The sequence below is a fragment of the Bufo gargarizans genome, chromosome 2 (genome assembly GCF_014858855.1).
Source record: "Bufo gargarizans isolate SCDJY-AF-19 chromosome 2, ASM1485885v1, whole genome shotgun sequence".
NCBI lineage: Eukaryota > Metazoa > Chordata > Amphibia > Anura > Bufonidae > Bufo > Bufo gargarizans.
Window position 1 is genome coordinate 322,934,271 of NC_058081.1, and position 21,826 is coordinate 322,956,096.

General features: G+C 43.3%; 1 protein-coding gene across 1 annotated transcript; it reads right to left on the reverse strand.

Moving 5' to 3' along the window:
- Positions 1–862: 862 nt before the first annotated feature.
- NDUFA12 (NADH:ubiquinone oxidoreductase subunit A12) lies at positions 863–14,912 on the reverse strand. Its single transcript, XM_044280519.1, has 4 exons — positions 14,755–14,912; positions 8,441–8,523; positions 8,154–8,241; positions 863–1,096 (listed from the first exon to the last, which is right to left on the reverse strand). The coding sequence occupies exons 1-4, from the start codon at positions 14,841–14,843 to the stop codon at positions 916–918; spliced, it is 441 nt and encodes a 146-aa protein (XP_044136454.1). The 5' UTR covers positions 14,844–14,912; the 3' UTR covers positions 863–915.
- Positions 14,913–21,826: the final 6,914 nt, after the last annotated feature.

Below are 21,826 nucleotides of genomic sequence, written 5' to 3' on the forward strand. Positions count from 1 at the left end.
GAAAATAGCTGTACGCTGGCTCAGCCATTTCCCAGCAGTACCATAGTGGTGAATGGAGAGATGGCCATATTTCCGCAGAGTGTTCTCCATTCTACGCTATGGGACTTAAAAAAATGGCTTAGCACACCTGCTTGGCTATTTACAAAACTTTCAGAGTGAATGGCGGCATGCTCCCCAAGTTCACTTTGTAGACAGAAGCGGGTTCCAGAAGCAAGACTGGCACCTATCCGACATTGATGGCATGAGGCCAGAGATGGATCAACCCCTTTAAACGGAACCTGTCACAATGAAAATGCATAGCAATCTGCAGATAGCATGTCATAGAGCAGGAGGAGCTGAGCAGGTTGGAATATAAGCTTTATGGGAAAATATTCCGTAAAACTTGTATTTTATTCATTTAAATTCTTGTTCTTTCTGGGCTTTGACGTCAAGGAGGCGCTCCTATCGGTGACTGACAGCTATCTGTGTATACATAGTCATAGAGGGAAGCCTGTCATCACTGATAGGACCGTCTGTTTGACTTCAAAGCCCAGAATGAGCAGGAATTGAATGAAAAACAAGTTTCACAGAATCTTTTCCCCTAAAACTATACGTCAAGTTCCTCCTGCTCTATAACATGTCGCATGCAGCACATACTCCATGTTCAATGTAGCAGGTTCCCTCTAAGCGAGCTCTCTGTTCAGGTTAACTTGACAAAAGAGAATGTAAAAGATAACCCCTATTCCCATTACCTTTATATAGTTGTATGCATGAATAACTTACATCTGTCCACACCTTATGTCGGACTGTCCACACATAAAACAGGCTGTTCTGTCACAAATAATATAAATTATTTCATAACTGAAAAGAATTAACTTCAATCTTGAAAGTACTGATAATTTTTTATTAAATACTGTATATCTCTATAACGTGCAGTTAATTCTTAGATGGCGCAGGAGGAACCCATTCCTCGATCTTCTTGCGAGTAGTTGGATAGGGAACATACTGTTCGGGAGTGGCACTCATATTCATTTTGTGATTCTCCCATACAAATTTATGAGTAGTAGGAGGATGAGAAGATGGGGGTTCCTCTGCCATGCAATGCAGCCAGCGATGCCTAGAATGAGATCACAAGACAAAGTTACTTGAAAAAATACGTGATTTTGTGAGGACACATTGCTTTTAGAAGGCATGGCCACATGGGGCAGATTCTTCAGCGATTACCTGCCAAATCCACAGTGAATCCACTGCCAAATACAAAGCATGGATATAAAATCTGCACTTCAGGTCAACTTTCTCTGTGGATTTTGAAAAATAACATCTACTTGGACGGTACTGTAATGCATTGCCATGTGTGAACATTCCTCCTTAGGGGAATTAACCCATTATTTAGAAATATGATGGGAGAGAACTATTCAAATTCAAGGGACGGACAATTATATATTGGAGCCAACTGGGACTAGTGTTATGGATCATTAAAAATAAAATAAAAAATAAAAATCTTTATTGACTGCAAACAAATTACACTGGCATTAGCTGAGGAGTCTCGATAGCAATATAAATGTACTATTTAGCATAAACTGAGTGTGCCTTATCAAAAGATAAAATATAACTTTTATTTAGGTCAATTTGAAAATTAATTGGGTAAGGTAATAACTAAAAATACTAAATGGGGTTGCATAGCCATGTCTCCTCCTTTTGCTTCAGGCGGGGGTCAATATAACTGGCGGCTTTCATGATTTATCCCAGCCTATAGCTGCTTTCCCTATCAGTCCCTAGTCTCAGGTTAGGGAAACCTAGCATGGCTTATGTCGGAGCACTCGCCCTGAAAAGAGCGACCCCCCCCCCCCCCCAGGATACCTCGGGCCTGGTCTAAATCACAATCCTCACTTTCTCTTTGCTAAAGTATTTCTTGCTGGGATTCTTCTGCTAGATTGCTTCTACGCGTTTCGCCCATCATATAGGACTCCTCAGGAAGTGATGTGTCTAGTCTCAGCATTAGAACAAGGCCTCTTTCACACTGGCGTGTGCGGCCCGTTGCCGTATTGGGGACCGCATGTGCAGATCCGCAATACTCAGGTGCCGTTCCGTGGGCATTTCGCATCACGGATGCGGACCCATTCATTTGAATGGGTCCGCAAATCCGGAATGGTGCGGAACGGAACCACGGAACAGAACCCTACGGAAGCACTACGGAGTGCTTCCGTGGGATTTCGTCCAGTACTTCCGTTCCACAAAAAGATAGGACATGTTCTATCTTTTTCCGGAACGGCCGGATCGCGAACCCATTCAAGGAATGGGTCCGCAATCCGCTGCGGCTGCCCCACGGACGGTGTTCGTGTATTGCGGCCCGCAATACAGCAACGGGCCGCACACGCCAAGTGAAAGAGGCCTAAGGCAGTGGCAACATAGTAGCTAAATTACCTTCCTTTTAAAGGCATAAGACCTCCCCTTCCTATGTACGTCAACATGACCGGGCGGGCAGGGGCGGATCCGGGATTACAGTCTTCATTGTCATCTCGCTCCCTGCTCCTGCCTCTAGGCGGACGTGACGCACAGGGGGGCGGGCCTGTTGTCATGGGGATCTTACAACGCGTTCCCGGCCGGCGCTCCCGCTGTCAGATTCACATCTGATCATCAGAGCGATTCAATGTCATGCGCAGCGAATCCCAGGACATCACAGCCGTATTAATGATAGCTATACCAATGATATATAACAGCTTTTATTCATAAATACTGACGTATCCACCCAGGAATGTGCGAGTCCTGTGCGCCCATAATGTCCTATACATCCTCCCACATGTGTAGGTTAACCACATATGGGATCATAAATATGTAAATACAGATCTAAAATTTTGCTAGAGTATCATCAATGTCCCAAAAATATGAATGAGGAGGCGGCCAGGCTGGCTGCCAGAATGTCTAAGATAGATCACATTGATATCTGGAATAAATTCAATGTAAGCGATGCTGCGCAGGAACTGATAATAGTAAGTAGTCCTTCACTGCCCATGACATTGAATCGTCCTGATGATCAGATCAGAGGCGAATCCGACAGCCGGGGACACGTCGGAAGGTCTCCGTGACAACAGGCCTACCCCCCTGTGCGTCACATCCACCTAGAGGCAGGAGCAGGGAGCGAGATCACAATGAAGACGGTAATCCTGGATCCGCCCCTGCCCGCCCAGTCATGATGACATACATAGGAGGGAGAGGTCTTATGCCTTAAAAAGGAAGAATATTTAGCTACAGTTGCCACTGCCTTATTCTTATGCCGAGACTAGACACATCACTTCCTGAGGAGTCCTATATGATAAGCGAAACGCGTAGAAACAATCTAGCAGAAGCAATCCAGCAAGAAATACTTTAGCAAAGAGAAAGTGAGGATTGTGATTTAGACCAGGCCCGAGGTATCCTGAGGCTGGGGGTCGCTCTTTTCAGGGCGAGTGCTCTGACATAAGCCATGCTAGGTTTCCCTAACCTGAGACTAGGGACTGATAGGGAAAGCAGCTATAGGCTGGGATAAATCATGAAAGCCGCCAGTTATATTGACCCCCGTCTGAAGCAAAAGGAGGAGACCTGGCTATGCAACCCCATTTTGCATTTTTAGTTATTACCTTACCCAATTAATTTTAAAATTTACCTAAACAAAAGTTATATTTTATCTTTTGATGAGGCACACTCAGTTTATGCCAAATAATTTGTATCCCTAGAGTGGAGATAGTCAGTGCAAAAGACACAGCACTACTTCTATCAGTATAGTTCAAAGTAAATGTATACTGCGTTTTAAAGGAACTGTTTGAGATATTTAAAAGCCAGCTCAATGATAAAACATCAAGCTATACTCACCAGTTAGCCCCTCACTATTTCCAGGGCAGAGATTTGGTCCTCTTCGCTGGCGTTTGTTTAGATGACTGCAGTAGTGCCGTGCCCATATATCTAACATAACCACTGCAGCGCAATACAGCACAAGACTACTGAAGCCAGTAACTGGCTGCAGAGGACACGTGAGGTATACAGCATTCCATTGCTGCAGCCACCTGAACAAGGGCAGCGATGACTGTGGAGCAGGAACAGCTGTGGCTTTACTGGAGACTTTAGCTTCATCGTATTTTATGATTTAGTGGCTAGAAACTAGAAATTCTAATCAACAAGCCCAAGACAAAAAACAAAACAAAAAACAACTGATCAATGTCACCAGGAAACATACAAATAACTTACATTTCTTAAAAGGGTTACAGGTCATTGAGATTAAAAAAAAAAAAAAAAAAAAAAAAAAAAAAAAGCTGCAGAAATGAACCAATAGTGTAAAGTCATAGAAGTATAGTAGCCATTCAGAGGACTATGAGGACACCAACAGGATTATGTTGGGATTTGCAAGCACTAAACGGTCACAAAAATAATCAGAGCGTGGCAGAACTATGCATATTGTTCCATTCAAATGCAGTCCCTTCCAAGCCAGTAATCTGAACAACAGCCATCTTGGGTGGACATCCGTAAGCAAAACGTTACTGGTATATACAAGATATAATATTAAAATATAAAAATATTTAACCAATTGTCTCATCATCGGAGCATCTAGAGCAGGCATCCTCAAACTGCGGCCCTCCAGCTGTTGTAAAACTACAACTCCCACAATGCCCTGCTGTAGGCCAATACCTGTAGGCTGTTCGGGCATGCTGGGAGTTGTAGTTTTGCAACAGATGGAGGGCCGCAGTTTGAGGATGCCTGATCTAGAGCATGCTGGGCCCCAAGTAACACATAAGTGGGCCCCATGTCACATTAAAATGAAACCACCCAATCTTATTCCCCATGAAAAGCAGCTCAGATATAAAAAAATATAAAAAAAACTCAAGGCACTTCTTTACCTCTCCTTAATTCTGGCTACTCTTGTCTACAGGGAAGTGACCAAGCTCGGGGAAGGGGGGGGGGAGGTGTGCAGCACTTACATCACATGGCCCAGACCTGGACCCTCCCCTGCTCCTCTATGTGTCCGTGCACACAAGGTGCCTCTCAGCGCACATAGCATCCTGGCACTGCATACGGCACAGAACTTACATAGCCACACCGAGGAGGGTCCAGATCACGAGTCACAAGAGTGCTTTTTCACCAAGATGATCTGCATTGGGCCCCCTTGCCCTCGGGGCTCAGTAACAACCCCCGCAAAAGCAGTTTTTACACCGTTGTTCATCATAAACCTGATATTCTAATAAAGATTTAAAAATAAATAATCCCGAGTGAAAACCATATAAGGGGAAAGTATCACGATAGGACTTTTTGAAGTTAGAATTGCTTTGACTTTGGGTCGGCAAATGGTGTGCCATATTTATCAGTGTTCGTTCAATATAGTGGATCTGTAACCCTTACACTTTTTCTAGGAATACTACTCGGCTTTTCTAATCCCTCACTGGAGCGATTTTTCAACGTTTTTTGCAAATGTGTTTAAAAAGTGCAACAATAACTATGCTCGAAACTAATCACAATAGTTTTAAAACGGCCCATTTTAAAATGGAGAAGGTGGTGTAAAACGGCAAACAATTGTAAATTTTGGCACACAACAGCACTTGTGCCAAAAACTGCAACTCTGGCGCAACAGAAAACCAGCAGACAAACTTGATACATGCCTCCCCTAAGTGTTACGGTGAAAACTCACAAATACTATTAATCATATATCATTTTGAGATACCATAAATCTGATCCCTAGGACTGAGAACCTGGTCCAAATGGAGATCTTTCCACATATAACAGATTGGTGGGTAATTTTCTTACCGATGGCTCTCATGACTGCATATACCAAATCACACAGCATGTCCAGTGTGGTCTGGAAGTCAGTCAGTCTCTTGATGCAAGCCTACAAGATGCACAATAAGCATCTCATAGACATGCATAGAGAAGGAATCTACCAGTGTCTATTACAAATGTTGTGAGTTACTGGGTAAGCTCTATGGGAGATACAGATCAATGAAGCATGTGATTCAGTACCTGCCATAGGGTTCATGCTGAGTTACCCCACATATGCAGCCATATCTCTGCTCTGAGCAGGTCTAGTGTGAAGTTGAGGTCCCTGGAACCAACAGGACATGAATATAATGCACTTATATCACTATACTAGTGGGTGCAGCTTTGTCCATGAAGTGGATACTTCTCAAGTGACAAGTAAGCTTTATGTTCTTCAATTCATATCCCCATTGACAAGAAAAGAGTTGTGAAGGTTGAAAAAAAAATGACTCCTAGAAAACATTTTTATTTATTTTTTTGTTCTGTGATTTGGCATACCAGTGATGTACTGGGGAACGATCCGTAGGAAATGGCAAACAATTTTTAGATTATTGTTGGCTAGAATCTTGCCATATGGTTCCTGTGCGGAACAGCCACCAGAAGTGCTCAGTGACTTGCTATTGTTCTGAAAAGGGCATAACACTGTGAGAAAACACAATTGGCCGAGCAAGAACATCTCCTCGACATATTCCAAGGGGGGGAAAAAGAACAATGTCACACTAAATGCCAATGATAACAGTTACGCCTCATTAGCAAATTCAATTAAAGTTGCGACTAATGATCAAGTTTTATAATGAAGTATAAAAGTCTTTTCACACTGTGCATTTACATTAAACTGACCCATTGGGTCACATTCTACTGATGAAGGGAAAAATACCGGGCTTCTGTTTGGTGGTATATGCCAGGTTTTTTCTTTTTACTGTATGAAGCAACACGGCAGACTGCGTTATTGCATACAGAGGCCGCCTCAGCCAGTGACTTGTTGAGAAGGCATCTCCTGGCATTCCCCGCATGTTGAGCCAAGCCTAGGTAATGGACTTCAGTAGGATTGGTGAGGGAGAGTGTGGCATGAGCGCTATATATATATATATATATATTTTTTTTTTATTTATTTATTTTTTTTTCCCTTTCTAGCGACTTACTAGCCACAGAAGCTCTATCTTCGCTCCATGTGATCTTACTAAAGGCTTATGCAGGCAATATATATTGATGCTCCACAGGGAGACACAAAGACACCATGCTCAAAACGACATGATTAAAAACACTTTAGAAATGGTAACAATAACCACGATTGCTGTACCAAATCACTGACCACTGATTTCGATGCACCCGAAAAAGATCAAACATATCAGAGGAAAAGAGGAGAAAGTATATCAATAATCACTCCTATTAGGTAGCCCAGAAATAAACATGCATACATATGAGAAGGTGAGAGGGACCTCCTATTCGACCCTCAAAGTACCATAATATATAGGGCTACATAAATATCACACCCAGACCTTCCACCAACAAAGTCCACTTGTAGACATTATCGGGGGAAAAGAAACAAGTAGCGACCACTACTGGTTTCTTTTCCCCCCCTGATCATGTCTACAGGTGGGCTTTGTTGGTGGGAGTTTACAGGTGTGATATTTATGTAGCCCTATATATTATGGTACTTTGAGGGTCGAATAGGATGTAGGATGCACCAGGTATCGAACTTTTGAAACCCAATTGATACTTTTGTACCTGCATCGATAAGACACCGGGATTTACTATTTTCCGATATTAGGCTGTGCTACTGAGCAGCCCTGTATCAGTTAGAGAACATGGCACACGCCACCCTTGGCGCGCACCATGTTCTCCTGACCCGGCACAGTGCAGAAGGAGGCAGTTCACCTCCCCACTATGATGCAGCTGCAGCTTGCCACGAATGAAAAGAGAGGGGAGGGACTGTGAAGCTACCGCTGCCACCAATGAACATAATTAACATGATCAATACTGAGGGGGGAGGCCACTGCGCCACCAATGCATATGATTAACCCTTAAATACAAATGTAGGCTGCGGGTGCCGGTCATACCAGATACCCGGCCTCAATGACAGGGCACAGCGATTCGCCAAACTGCGTCACCTGAGGGGTTAACTGACAGGGATCACCATGCCCCGTCATTGAGGCCGGGTATCTTTTGGGAGACATAGTTGTCTCCCAAAAGATAATAAGAGGATGTACAAGAGGCATTATTGTGGAAAAAAAAAAAAAAAAAAAAACATTTCTCAGCTTTTATTTACATTTGAGCAAACTTGCTGGTTGAATAAAAGTAACTAAGTCTAAATTTGCCAGGGGTATAAATAATTATGGGCAGCACTGTACATAGACAGCTTGTTAGCATTAGAAATTAAAAGAAATTGTACTCACCATTCAGGAGGTACCATACTTCCATCCAGATTCCAGTAGGTATACTTCCCATTCATCTCTACTGTATAGTCTACCCACCGGTGACGCCCTGCAAAAAAAAAGAAAGAGCCTACGGATGGACAATATCATATTTCCAGAGGCAATAAAACATCCAGTGCGCTGCTACTTACAACTGGAATGCCCCCAAAATACTGAGCAGTGTGAACTAGATGTAAAATACCACATGCACCATACCACAAGTGTGACAATAATTGACTTATCAGGCAAAACCTAAAGACCAATCTTACCAAAGAAGTAACGCTTGTCTTCAAAGTATTTGTTGCCATACTTGTCAATTCCAACAAGTGTACCAGTTTTCAGGTCAGTGGTCCTACAAGAGAAAAAGAAATTACAGATTAAAAGGAGCAGTTAGAGCAGGAGTGTGACTCATGTGAGAGCCAGGTTCCCGATCTCCGGGGCACCCGCGCAGCGCTTAGACTGGGCCGCTGTTTAAAAAAAAAAAAAAAAAAGAAAGTATGGGTGGTCACTAACGGGTTAATACACGCATAGTACTGATCCTGACACCAGATCAGTGATTTGCATAGTTATGCTCATCCCCTTTTACTCTCTGTGCGCCCACAAACTGGCCCTGGAATACAGGAGAGGACTGCTGAGCGAGCACACATAATGACCTGGACTCAAGTTGAAGTCCTCTTTGTATATTCCAGGGCCAGTTTGTGGGTGCACAGAAGGGGAATCTGGGTGAGGATTCATATACAGGTCACTGAGCTGGGGACAACGGTGCCACGACTATACATGCATTAAAGGCTATGTACACCTTTAAGTGTATTTTTTTTATTGCATTGTACTAATTTTGAGCTAAAAGTAATTTTGTAAATAGGTCTTTATGAAAAAATATGGAGCCCCTTTATCTATACAGAGCTGAGATCCTCTAATAGAGGGATCTGGATTTTCTCTGAGGAAGATTTCTGCTCATACCAAAAAAACTATGGGACTCCAAATATACCAAAAATATGTAATACTTCATTGAATAAAATAAAAAATATATAAATAATTGTTCAAAAGAAAAAAGGCAAGATGGAAGATGAGCCATAGAACATTGAAAAGGGTATTATCCTAAGTATAGTGATCCGTGCCTTCAAGATATAAGATGGAAATAAATGCCGCTACTAAGCATATCACTACCAAGATAGTGAGATACAAAATCGCCAAGAATTCACAAAAGAACATCAATATGTTCAGTTATTAGATAGGAACATAGCACCATAGACACACAGGTATGTCAAGATATTGCATTGGCAGTGTTGTTGGACAAATCAAAATAACCAAAAATGATATAAGAGAAGTAATCACACGAACTGCACTAGTATTCCAAATATATAATCCGCACAGCAACACTGCAAATGCATTCAATAAACCAGAGTGCACATATAATACGCCTCAAAATAAAACATAAATATCTTAATCAAACATACCCTGTGACATGGTTCACTTATAGCCCGGCATGCTGCCCCACACACAGATGCCTCGACACGCGTTTCACCCTCAAGGCTCCTGACGAAGATTAAACACTCACTATAGCTCAGTTCTTATCTTAAGGGCTCATTCAGATGACTGTATGAATGGGTCAGAAAGGGTCGGCCTGCGGCAGATCGTGCTAATTACAAATCAATATACAGCATGGGGACCAGCGATGACATAGTGATCGCTCCTCCCCGTACTGTGGAGTGGATGTCTGCATGTAATAGCAGTGGTCTCCTCCGCTAGCTAGCAGACAATTGCTGGGATGGAACGCTTCCCTCCCAAAGATCATTTGCTTAATTGGCCTGTGTAATACAGGCTTTACTGAAAAGAATGTGACCTAAATAAGAGATTATGACCTCTTAGTAAATTAGAGCTAACCTGACGGGCTCCCCACATGAGAGACTGTTTTGTTAAAGCCGCCATTAGTGTCAATATTTCATGGATATAGGGGTGTGCACCCCACATCAGATTGAGGAGAAATTAGTAATGGTATGGAGATGGGGGGGGATTTGAAACCTCCACTTTCAGATCTCATTACCCACTCTCCTCCATGGTGTTGGCAAAAACAGCCATCACATTTATAGGGCTGGTTTTAAGCTTGGACAGTGAAGACCTGAGGAACATTTTTCTTCTCTTTTTTTTTACCCTAGGCACAGGTCACAATTACACCTGTATGGGCAATTTTACTCTCTAAAAAAAGTCTTGTGTATTTCTATGCATAAGACTTTCTTCGGTATGCAAGGTATACCAGTAAAAACAAATGACCACAAACAAGTCTAGTGCTTTCTGCGTACGCCTAGTCATATATTAGGCAAATCTAACGGTAATCCGTGCCTCAGAGCTACCATACAGTCGTGGCCAAAAGTTTTGAGAATGACACAAATATTAGTTTTCACAAAGTTTGCTGCTAAACTGCTTTTAGATCTTTGTCTCAGTTGTTTCTGTGATGTAGTGAAATATAATTACACGCACTTCATACGTTTCAAAGGCTTTTATCGACAATTACATGACATTTATGCAAAGAGTCAGTATTTGCAGTGTTGGCCCTTCTTTTTCAGGACCTCTGCAATTCGACTGGGCATGCTCTCAATCAACTTCTGGGCCAATTCCTGACTGATAGCAACCCATTCTTTCATAATCACTTCTTGGAGTTTGTCAGAATTAGTGGGTTTTTGTTTGTCCACCCGCCTCTTGAGGATTGACCACAAGTTCTTAATGGGATTAAGATCTGGGGAGTTTCCAGGCCATGGACCCAAAATGTCAACATTTTGGTCCCCGAGCCACTTAGTTATCACTTTTGCCTTATGGCACGGTGCTCCATCGTGCTGGAAAATGCATTGTTCTTCACCAAACTGTTGATGGATTGTTGGAAGAAGTTGCTGTTGGAGGGTGTTTTGGTACCATTCTTTATTCATGGCTGTGTTTTGGGGCAAAATTGTGAGTGAGCCCACTCCCTTGGATGAGAAGCAACCCCACACATGAATGGTCTCAGGATGCTTTACTGTTGGCATGACACAGGACTGATGGTAGCGCTCACCTTTTCTTCTCCGGACAAGCCTTTTTCCTGATGCCCCAAACAATCAGAAAGAGGCTTCATCGGAGAATATGACTTTGCCCCAGTCCTCAGCAGTCCATTCACCATATTTTCTGCAGAAGATCAATCTGTCCCTGATGGGTTTTTTTGGAGAGAAGTGGCTTCTTTGCTGCCCTTCTTGACACCAGGCCATCTTCCAAAAGTCTTCGCCTCACTGTGCGTGCAGATGCGCTCACACCTGCCTGCTGCCATTCCTGAGCAAGCTCTGCACTGGTGGCACTCCAATCCCACAGCCGAAGCCTCTTTAGGAGACGATCCTGGAGCTTGCTGGACTTTCTTGGATGCCCTGAAGCCTTCTTAACAAGACTTGAACCTCTTTCCTTGACGTTCTTGATGATCCTATAAATTGTTGATTGAGGTGCAATCTTAGTAGCCACAATATCCTTGCCTGTGAAGCCATTTTTATGCAACGCAATGATGGCTGCACGCGTTTCTTTGCAGGTCACCATGGTTAACATTGAAAGAACAATGATTTCAAGCATCACCCTCCTTTTAACAGGTCAAGTCTGCCTTTTTAACCCAATCAGCCTGACATAATGATCTCCAGCCTTGTGCATCGTCAACATTCTCACCTGAGTTAACAAGACGATTACTGAAATGATCTCAGCAGGTCCTTTAATGACAGCAATGAAATGCAGTGGAAAGGTTTTTTGGGGATTAAGTAAATTTTCATGGCAAAGAAGGACTATGCAATTCATCTGATCACTCTTCATAACATTCAGGAGTATATGCAAATTGCTATTATAAAAACTTAAGCTGCAACTTTTCCAATTTCCGAAATTAATGTAATTCTCAAAACCTTTGGCCACGACTGTAGACTTCTGGATTTATTTGTGTCAGAACACTGGTGTAAATGAAGATACTGCATTCCCCCCCCCCCCCCCACTATCACCCAAAAAAAAAACGTAATAAAGGCTAATATGGAGCGTCAGAACACTGGTGTAAAAAACAAAACTTATGGCCACAAAAAAAAAAAAAACAGCCGCATACAGCGGAGGTGATTGCTTCATGTAAATAGAGCCATCATCTCCACTAAAGACCAGGCAATTATCTGGAGTGTTTGCTTTGTTCCTGATAATTGCCTGAAACATTGATTCCTGTAAAAGGACTCTGTTAGATTACGCAAAACATGAAGATAGGTTAGGATTGGTCATAAATATAAAACCTCCAGGTGTCCGACTTCCGGCACCCGCTGCCGATCAGCCGTTTGAAGTAGTAGCTGCCCTTGTGCAAGCACACTTCCTCTTCATAATTACCTGCACATCGTTTCCTTTGTAGTGGCGGTGCAGTGCAATTACAATACGTTCACTTCAATGGGTCAAGCAGTTGTAGTTGCAATGTGCCACCTCTACAAAAAAGATGGCAATTAGGGCTCATTCAGACATCCGCATGCTGTCCGCAAAAATGCAGATCCGTTTTTTTGGCGGATTAGATGCTGTCCCATTCATTTCTATGGGGCCCTTTTCTTCCATTGTCCACCCGTCTGGCTGCACAGTCCGTCTTTTCTAATCGCAGACGGATGGCCCTTAGCAACGCTCTTTTGAGGAGTGCTGCTAAGAGCCATTTCAGCCGTAGTTTTCAACCAAAAATAAACGTTTTGGCTAAATAAAGTCTATTGCAAAATTGTTACTTATCACTTGCCCTATACTTTAGCAAAAAAATAAAAATTATATATGACAGTTATCCTTTAAATATGCATCTGATCCCAAAATAAATTATAAAAATTTGGTCCCTATTTTCAGATGGTCAATTTGATATATAATATGCGTAGTTTTACATAAATGGGGCGATAATGGATTCAGGTTTCGGTTGGTGGGGACGTTTTTATTATATATTTTATACTTATTTTCTTAAATTTATTTGTGGCACATAATATGTCCCCTGAGACCTCCAAGGGACACTAACATTTGTTTTGTCATTTCCACTGTAACTTGGGCATCCAAAAGAGTCCCAGTTACAGGAGAAAACAGCCTCTTGTGGGGATCACTGAGCAGAAGAGAAGGCTGCTGTAATAAACCGCTTCTGTCTTCTCTTCGGAGTCCACAGCAGTCACTGACAACTGGGAACCTGCCGTCCTCCTGCTGGATGGCAGGAGCTTTAATGCTCTGCATTAAAGCGCAGCAACAAGACCTGTACACGTATGGCGCTTGTTCGCCATCAAGTGAGGCCACGTTCACATTTCTGTGTCCGTATAACATACGTGAAAAAAGTGTCCTTATTTAGGCTACTTTCACACCTGCGTTTAGGTGCGGATCCGTCTGGTATCTGCACAGACGGATCCGCACCTATAATGCAAACGCTTGTATCCGTTCAGAACAGATCCGTTTGCATTACCATGAACACCAAAAAATAATAATGCAAACGGATCCGTTTTGACTTACATTGAAAGTCAATGGGGGACGGATGCGTTTGAAGATTGAGCCATATTGTGTCAACTTCAAACGGATCAGTCCCCATTGACTTACATTGTAAGTCTGGACAGATCCGTTTGCCTCCGCACAGCCAGGCGGACACCCGAACGCTGCAAGTGGAGGACAGACGCTGCCAGACTGATGCATTCTGAGTGGATGCGGATCCGCTCAGAATGCATTAGGGCTGGACGGATCCGTTCGGGGCCGCTTGTGAGAGCCTTCAAACGGAACTCACAAGCGGAGCCCCAAACACTAGTGTGAAAGTAGCCTTAATCGGTGAAGATGTCCGTGACGGATCCGTGGATGGTCTCTGTATCCGTTTTTACCCTCGGTGCGTCATCCATAATCTATGGACGTTGCTTAGCTGAAAATTCATTTCAAGAGCATTTCCTATCTGTTTTCCGTGAAAAACAGAGGCAACGCAGATGCCATCCGTGTCTTGTGTGTGATTTTCACGGACCCGTAGACTTCAATGGACATGTTTGGTCCACATCATGGACCAAAGTAATGCATGTCTCAGTCATTTTTTTACTGACCCATAGTCCTACCACAAGGTCTCCTTCCCAGTCATACTAAAATTTTGTCCTTACATTTCCTTTGCAGACCTATGTTCCCCCCCCCTCCAAAATCCTGCAGTTGCAGGTCACTCTCTTCCAATAAGGATTGACACATTACCGATCCAGATTGCAGATACACAACTGATTGGTGGGCAGTCGTCTAGTGGGACCCCCAGTGATCATGAAAACAGGGGTCTGTCGCCATCTTTTGAATGGAGTGGCGGTCAAGTGTGGACATAGCCAAGTACAGCACTCACCTGCCTCTGGCAGTCCTATAGACTGTAAGGGAAGCAGTAATGGAAACTAGGGGAGACACATGCTACATGGAGTATGTTTACCTATGCTGTAATACGGGGGCCCGGACAGAGGAGCAGTGTAGCCCCCCTGACCGGAGCACTGCTGTCCTCGGGGCGCACAGACAGGCAGAGGTCAGCACTACAAGGTGACAGCCAAGGTGACGGCCTGCCGCCCCGGAGCCTAACGGGCCCGCACCTGCGCCTACCCGCAAGTCTGACCTGAGCAATTGCCAGAAAGAGCCGATGAGTCCGCCCTGGCCACGGACCTGCTGCAGCGCCCTCCGCACTAACTGAAAGTACTCCGCCATATTGTGCCCGGCTGCAGGCAGGGTGCGTCTCCCAAAGTGCTCCGGCTGGGAACTGGCGCGACAAGAAGAAACAGTCCCACTGCTCCTACGCATGCCCAGTGTGCCGCTCTCTCTTCAGGACCTCAGGAGTGGTTATTGTTTACTACAGATCTAGTCAGCAGAAGGAAAGGCATGATACATTCTTTGTTACTTTTAAAGCATTATTTTACACACGATTATGTAGAGTGATTAATAGTATAATTTCTGGCCCCAGGTATCAGACACATACCTTTGTTCTTAGGCCCCATTCGCAAGACTGTATTTGTGATCGCAAAGGTAGGTAGATGCGGACCCATTCACTTCAGTGGGGCAGCAAAAGATGCGCACAGCAGTGTCATTATGTAGGGTGGCCACTTACAGATGCCCAGGTTATACCAAGATGATGTATAACTTATACCAGCTGTGTGTATATATATATATATATATATATATATATATATCATTTTATACCGGACATGCCCAGGTTATACTAGCATGGTCCACATCACTATATACAAGAAGACGTATAACTTATACCAGCTGTACATCTATAGTTATATATAATGTATATAATTATAGATGTACAGCTGGTATAAGTTATAAATCTTGTATATCATGATATGGACCATGCTGGTATAACCTGGGTATCTCCTTTATACAAATATACAGTCCTGATCAAAAGTTTTAGACCACTTTTTAGAAAAATGGCAACAAATCCTATTTAGCATGGCTGGATCTTAACAAGGTTCCAAGCAGAGCTTCAACATGCAACAAGAAGAAATGGGAGTGAGACTAAACATTTTTTGAGCATTCAATTTAATGAAAACAACGAATAAAGTGAAACAGGCTGTTTTTCAGCTGATCAAAATTTTAGGACCACATGTCATTAAAAGGCCAAATCTGTGCAAAGATGTGGATTCATTGTCATTTTCTGTCAGGTAGTCACACGTTGTGATGGCAAAGGCAAAAAAACTCTCCCTTTTTGAACGTGGTCGGGTTGTTGAACTGCATAAGCAGGGTCTCTCACAGCGCGCCATCGCTGCTGAGGTGGGATGCAGTAAGGCCTAGTTCACACGACCGTATGGCTTTTATTGTTTTTTGCGGTCCGTTTTTCACGGATCCGTTGTTCCGTTTTTGAGTTCCGTTGTGTTTCCGTTTTTCCGTATGCCATGTACAGTATACAGTAATTACATAGAAAAAATTGGGCTGGGTATAACATTTTCAATAGATGGTTCAGAAAAAACGGAACGGAAGACATACGGATGCATTTCCGTATGTGTTCCGTTTTTTTTGCGGACCCATTGACTTGAATGGAGCCACTACCCGTGATTTATGGCCAAATATAGGACAAGCTCCTATATGAACCCCATAGAGAATCTGTGGGATATTGGGAAGAGAAAGTTGAGAGACGCAAGACCCAACACTCTGGATGAGCTTAAGGCCGCTATCGAAGCATCCTGGGCCTCCATAACACCTCAGCAGTGCCACAGGCTGATGGCCTCCATGCCACGCCGCATTGAAACAGTCATTTCTGCAAAAGGATTCCCGACCAAGTATTGAGTGCATAACTGAACATAATTATTTGAAGGTTGACTTTTTTTGTATTAAAAACACTTTTCTTTTATTGGTCGGATGAAATATGCTAATTTTTTTAGATAGGAATTTTGGGTTTTCATGAGCTGTATGCCAAAATCATCAATATTAAAACAATAAAAGGCTTGAACTACTTCAGTTGGTGTGTAATGAATCTAAAATATATGAAAGTCTAATGTTTATCAGTACATTACAGAAAATAATGAACTTTATCACAATATGCTAATTTTTTTAGAAGGACCTGTATATAGCTAATAGAACATGTATAATTCATACCAGCTGTACATATATAATATACAGAAGATACCAGTAGTAACTGGGCCTAGGCCCTAGTGCCTACTGGGCTGGCTCATGCTGAATCGACTAGTGCTGCTGAACACTGGAGGCTTGGCTGGCTGAGTCGACACTGACTGACTATAGGCCTGGCAGAGAGCGAGCGAGGGCAATGTGGTTTCAACTGGGTGGTAGTGGGATCGTGGATGGATGGGCCAGACGCCAGTAAGTGAGTAGAGGGGGCACTGGCTCAGTGCTCCTCTGTTCCTGCCTGCAGAAACCAGAATTAACCGATACAGCAGCGCCAATTCTATGTGATCTGGACATGCTGCCAGGCCCTGGCTCCTGCCATGGGGTTGGGGATACTTAAAGTGACCATGCCCATCTTCCCTCATCCATAACTACAAAAGAAAAGAACTTCTGGCTGCCTTGCGCTGGACCAGGGGGTCTAAAATCCGGACGTCTGGCCACCTTATCCGTGACCATTCATGCCGTGGCATCCGCAAAAAATAAAAAATAAATAGAACATGTCCTATTCTTGTTGCATTACGGACAAGGATAAGACTGTTCTAAAGAGAGCTGGACTATCCATTCCGCAAAATGCAGAACGCACATGGCCGGTATCCATGTTATGGGGATCTCAAAACAGGATACACTCATGGGCATGAGCCCTTAACATCAGTATATCATACTGAGATGGAGAAAATACCACTGGATCAAAAGTACCAGTCTTTGGTTGAGAATCCAGTCTGGTTCCTTTAGGCTCATTCAGGCAAGCAATGTAAAACTCGTCTGTGTTCTGTCCACCATAAACTGATGAGTTTCCATTCCAGTTGAATCAGTTTTTGACTCTGCATTTTTTTTGTTACCATCTGTATGGCCATTAAGAAAAAGCGAAAAACAAGAAGAATGCCACCTAGTGTTTCCTACACCCATCCTTGGATAACGGTGCTCACACAGATGACGTCAGTGTACTGTCCCTTTTTTCCCCGCACAGATCCACTCGCTTGAATTGGCGAGTCCGTTGTTTTATTTTGCGGACCGTATGCGGAACCATTAATTTCAATAGGTCTGCAAAAAACAAACGGAAGTTACTCCACATAACGGACAAGGATAGTACTGTTCTATTAAAGGGCCAGCTGTTCCGTTTCTCAAATTACGGAATGCACATGGACATAATCCGTACTTTTTGGGATCCATGTTTTGCAGACCGCAAAATACATATGTTCGTGTGCATGATCCATAAGATTGAGTTCACACTTCAGTTATTTGGTCAGTTATTGTGAGCCAAAACTAGATGCGGGTCAAATACACAGAACAGGAGGAAATCTTTACATTATACTAGGGATCGACCGATATTGATTTTTTAGGGCCGATACCGATAATTTTTGAACTTTCAAGCCGATAATTTATATCCCGATATTCTGGGAATTTTCATTTAAAAAAAAAAAAAAAAAAAAATTCCTACACAAATCTGCTGAAAATTAATGTTTATTGTTTATGTGTAGTTTTTTTTGTAAATCTTTCTTTTTCATTTATACTTAATATTTTGGTGTTTTATTTTTATAACTTTTTTTTTGTTTTTATTTTTTTTACTAACTTTTAGCCCCCTTAGGGACTAGAACCCTTGTCCTATTCACCCTGATAGAGATCTATCAGGGTGACTAGGAGCTCACACTGTCCCTGCTGCTCTGTGCTTTGTGTGCTTTGTGCACAGAGCAGCATGGAGCTTACTATGACAGCCAGGGCTTCAATAGCGTCCTGGCTGCCATGGTAACCGATCGGAGCCCCAGCATTACACTGCTGGTGCTCCGATCGGAGGAGCAGGGGAGAGGGGATCCTGTGGGGGGGGGGGGGGGGGGCGCGCGCCACCAATTCTTAATACACAGCTGGGGGGGGGGGGCGCACTGCGCCACCAATGCTTAATACTGGCGGGGCTTGGGCGCACTGCGCCACCAATGAAGCTTAATTTCTCATTTATTCATATACAGGAGGCGGGAGCTGGCTGCAGGATCACATAGCCGGCTCCCGACCTCTATGAGCAATAGCTGCGATCCGCGGCACCTGAGGGGGTTAACTACCGCAGATCGCAGCTACTGCTCATAGAGGTCGGGAGCCGGCTATGTGATCCTGCAGCCAGCTCCCGCCTCCTGTATATGAATACATGAGAGATTAAGCTTCATTGGTGGCGCAGTGGCCACAGCCCCTCCCCTTCTCTTCTCCTCCCTCCTCTCATTGGCGGCAGCAGCACAAGGGGAGGAGACACTGCTTCCTTCTCCCCTATGCTGCTAAGGGGAACACGGAGAGCGCTGACAGCAGCGCGATCCTTGTTCCCCATACGCTATCGGAATATCGGCAAAATAAATGCCGATACCATTCAAAATCCTCAATATCGGCCGATAATATCGGTAAATCCGATAATCGGTCGATCCCTACATTATACCTTATGTCTGGTTTTAGCTCACGATCACTGAAGTGTGAACTTGGCCCAAGAGTTTATATAGCTATTTTCTCTGCACAGGCCGGTGGTACATAAAGAATTTTGAACATGTGAATCAGCCCATTAACCTTAATTTGCCAGTGGTCAGTACGCAAGCTGTACGTTCTACACTTGGACAGCACATGTACATGAATATCACTCATCTGAAAGAATTGTTAGGGCTTCTTCACATACAATGTTTGGGGGAGACCACACATGGACCGCTCCTACCCACATTGGGCAAACTATTTTACAGCAAAATTGTGCAGTCTTTGGCTACCTCTTGACAGTGTGCGACCAGGTGCACTGTATAATCTCACCCTTTTCCAGGGTTAGGGCATATTCACAAGATTGACTTTACAAAAAGATTGCAGCACACCTTCCTTGCTGAAATACGGCATCCATTGTTTTCAATGGGAATCTGCGCAGTGGTTCTTAGGGCCACAGAATCCGAGAATTATGCCTCATTCACACATCAGTGTTTTGGTCAGCGATTGTGAGCCAAAACCAGGATTGGATCCTCCATAGACATAAGGGAAAGATCTGCCCCTGTTCTGTGTTTAGAACTGCACCTGGTTTTGGCTCAGAATCACTGACCGAACACTGATGTGTGAATGAGGCATTAGCCTTAAATTTCTGCCACATACTCCATACCCAATTTTTCTCATTGAACATTTATTTAAAGAATTTCTGTGTTTTGTTTTTGGTTTGTGTTTTAATAAAAAAAAATTTTTGTAAATGCCAGAAAAAACTACAGCATGCTGCATTTTGGAAAAAAAGTCACTAACCAAAATATTTTGTATATACACTCTTCAAAGATATAGTCTGTCCTTGACCTATGTTATGAATAAATTCCATGAAACACATAGCCAAACACCAAGGGGGATATCACTTTTCCAAGTCACAAATTATGGTGCTCGTCATATTTCTATAACTTTTAACGCTTTCTACGACTTTTTTTTTTAACATGGTAAGAAAGGGTGGGGCTTAGTGGGATGGGGAGAAGCCTCCTGCCTTAATAAGACAGCCACTTACTGTGTAGGATTTGTGTTTCTGGCACCTGTAGTGCGCCTAATTTAAGAGACATCTGCCTCTTAATAAATTAGGCGCATCTCACTCCAGCGCAGGAAGATGAAGATTAGTGTCTTGATAAATCTCAAAGTATGTGCATTTTCTGTGTAATCAATGTGACATTTGTGCAGCGTCCTTGTACACTAAGACCAGGAAATTCAGCAGGTTAGTAAATGTATTAATTTCTTTTTTTGCAGACTATCCTCTGCCTGTGTCCCACAGTTTTTTAATCTCTGAAGGCCCCTTTAGGCCTCTTTCACACGGGCGTCATATTTTTGGCCCAGATAAGAGGCGGCATTGCGGGAAAACGCGCAATTTTTTAGCGCGAGTGCAAAACATTGTAATGTGTTTTGCACTTGCGTGAGAAAAATCGCGCATGTTTGGTACCCAAACCCGAACTTCTGATTGATGTTCTGAAGATTGTATTATTTTCCCTTATAACCATGTTATAAGGGAAAATAATAGCATTCTGAATACAGAATGCATAGTATAATAGTGCTGGAGGGGTTAAAAAATAAATAAATAAATTAACTCACCTTCTCCTCTTGATCGTGTAGTTCCCGGTCTCTTCTTTACTAGCTGTGGGCTAAAAGGCCTGTGGTGACGTCAGATCACATGCTCCAATCACATGGTCCATCACCGTGGTGATGGACCATGTGATCTGACGTCACCACAGGTCCTTTAGCCCACAGCTCATCATTAAAGAAGTAAAGAAGAGACCGGGAACTACGCGATCAAGAGGAGAAGGTGAGTTAATTTTTATATATTTTTTTTTATCCCTCCAGCACTATTATACTATGCATTCTGTTTTCAGAATGCTATTATTTTCCCTTATAACCATGTTATAAGGGAAAATAATACAGTGAATAGACTGTCACCTAGAAACCACGAGTGAAAATCGCACCGCATCCGCACTTGCTTGCGGATGTATGCAATTTTCACGCAGCCCCATTCATTTCTATGGGGCCTGCGTTACGTGAAAAATGCAGAATATAGAACATGCTGTGATTTTCACGCAACGCATAAGTGATGCGTGAAAATCACCGCTCATGTGAACAGCCCCATAGAAATGAATGGGTCCGGATTCAGTGCGGGTGCAATGCGTTCAACTCACGCATTGCACCGCGCGGAATACTCGCCCGTGTGAAAGAGGCCTTAAAGGAAATATATGACCAACAAAACACCTTCCAACCTACAGTAAGTGGCGGTGAGTCAGGTTATGTCATTTTCATCTTCATACTCGCATTCTGATGCTGTGCAGTAAAATGCATCGATAGAACTCCCCTTTGAATCCTCTACTCTAGTCCCTGCCTCATCTCCACTTCCTGGTCTCAGAATTGACAGGCCAGAAATGTCTTGGGCTGCCCACTCAGCCAATCAAGTTCTGCTATTTCTGCCCTGCTGAGCCCGAGACCAGGAAGTGGGTAGTACTGGTGGTTCCAGAACAACTGTTACATAACCTACTGAAGAAGAGGAATAATAGAGTTCAAAATAACATGGTATTCAATTTTAAAAATAATAATACGGTACTTGGACACATTAGTACAAT

Bases quoted from the DNA above. Each gene is read 5' to 3' on its own strand.
- NDUFA12 (XM_044280519.1), bottom strand. From the start codon at position 14,843: ATGGCGGAGTACTTTCAGTTAGTGCGGAGGGCGCTGCAGCAGGTCCGT. The intron at 8,242-8,440 runs GTAAGATTGGTC...TTTTTTTTGCAG, and splicing joins AGACAAGCGTTACTTCTTTG to GGCGTCACCGGTGGGTAGAC. The intron at 1,097-8,153 runs GTGAGTACAATT...ATCTCATTCTAG, and splicing joins AGTATGGTACCTCCTGAATG to GCATCGCTGGCTGCATTGCA.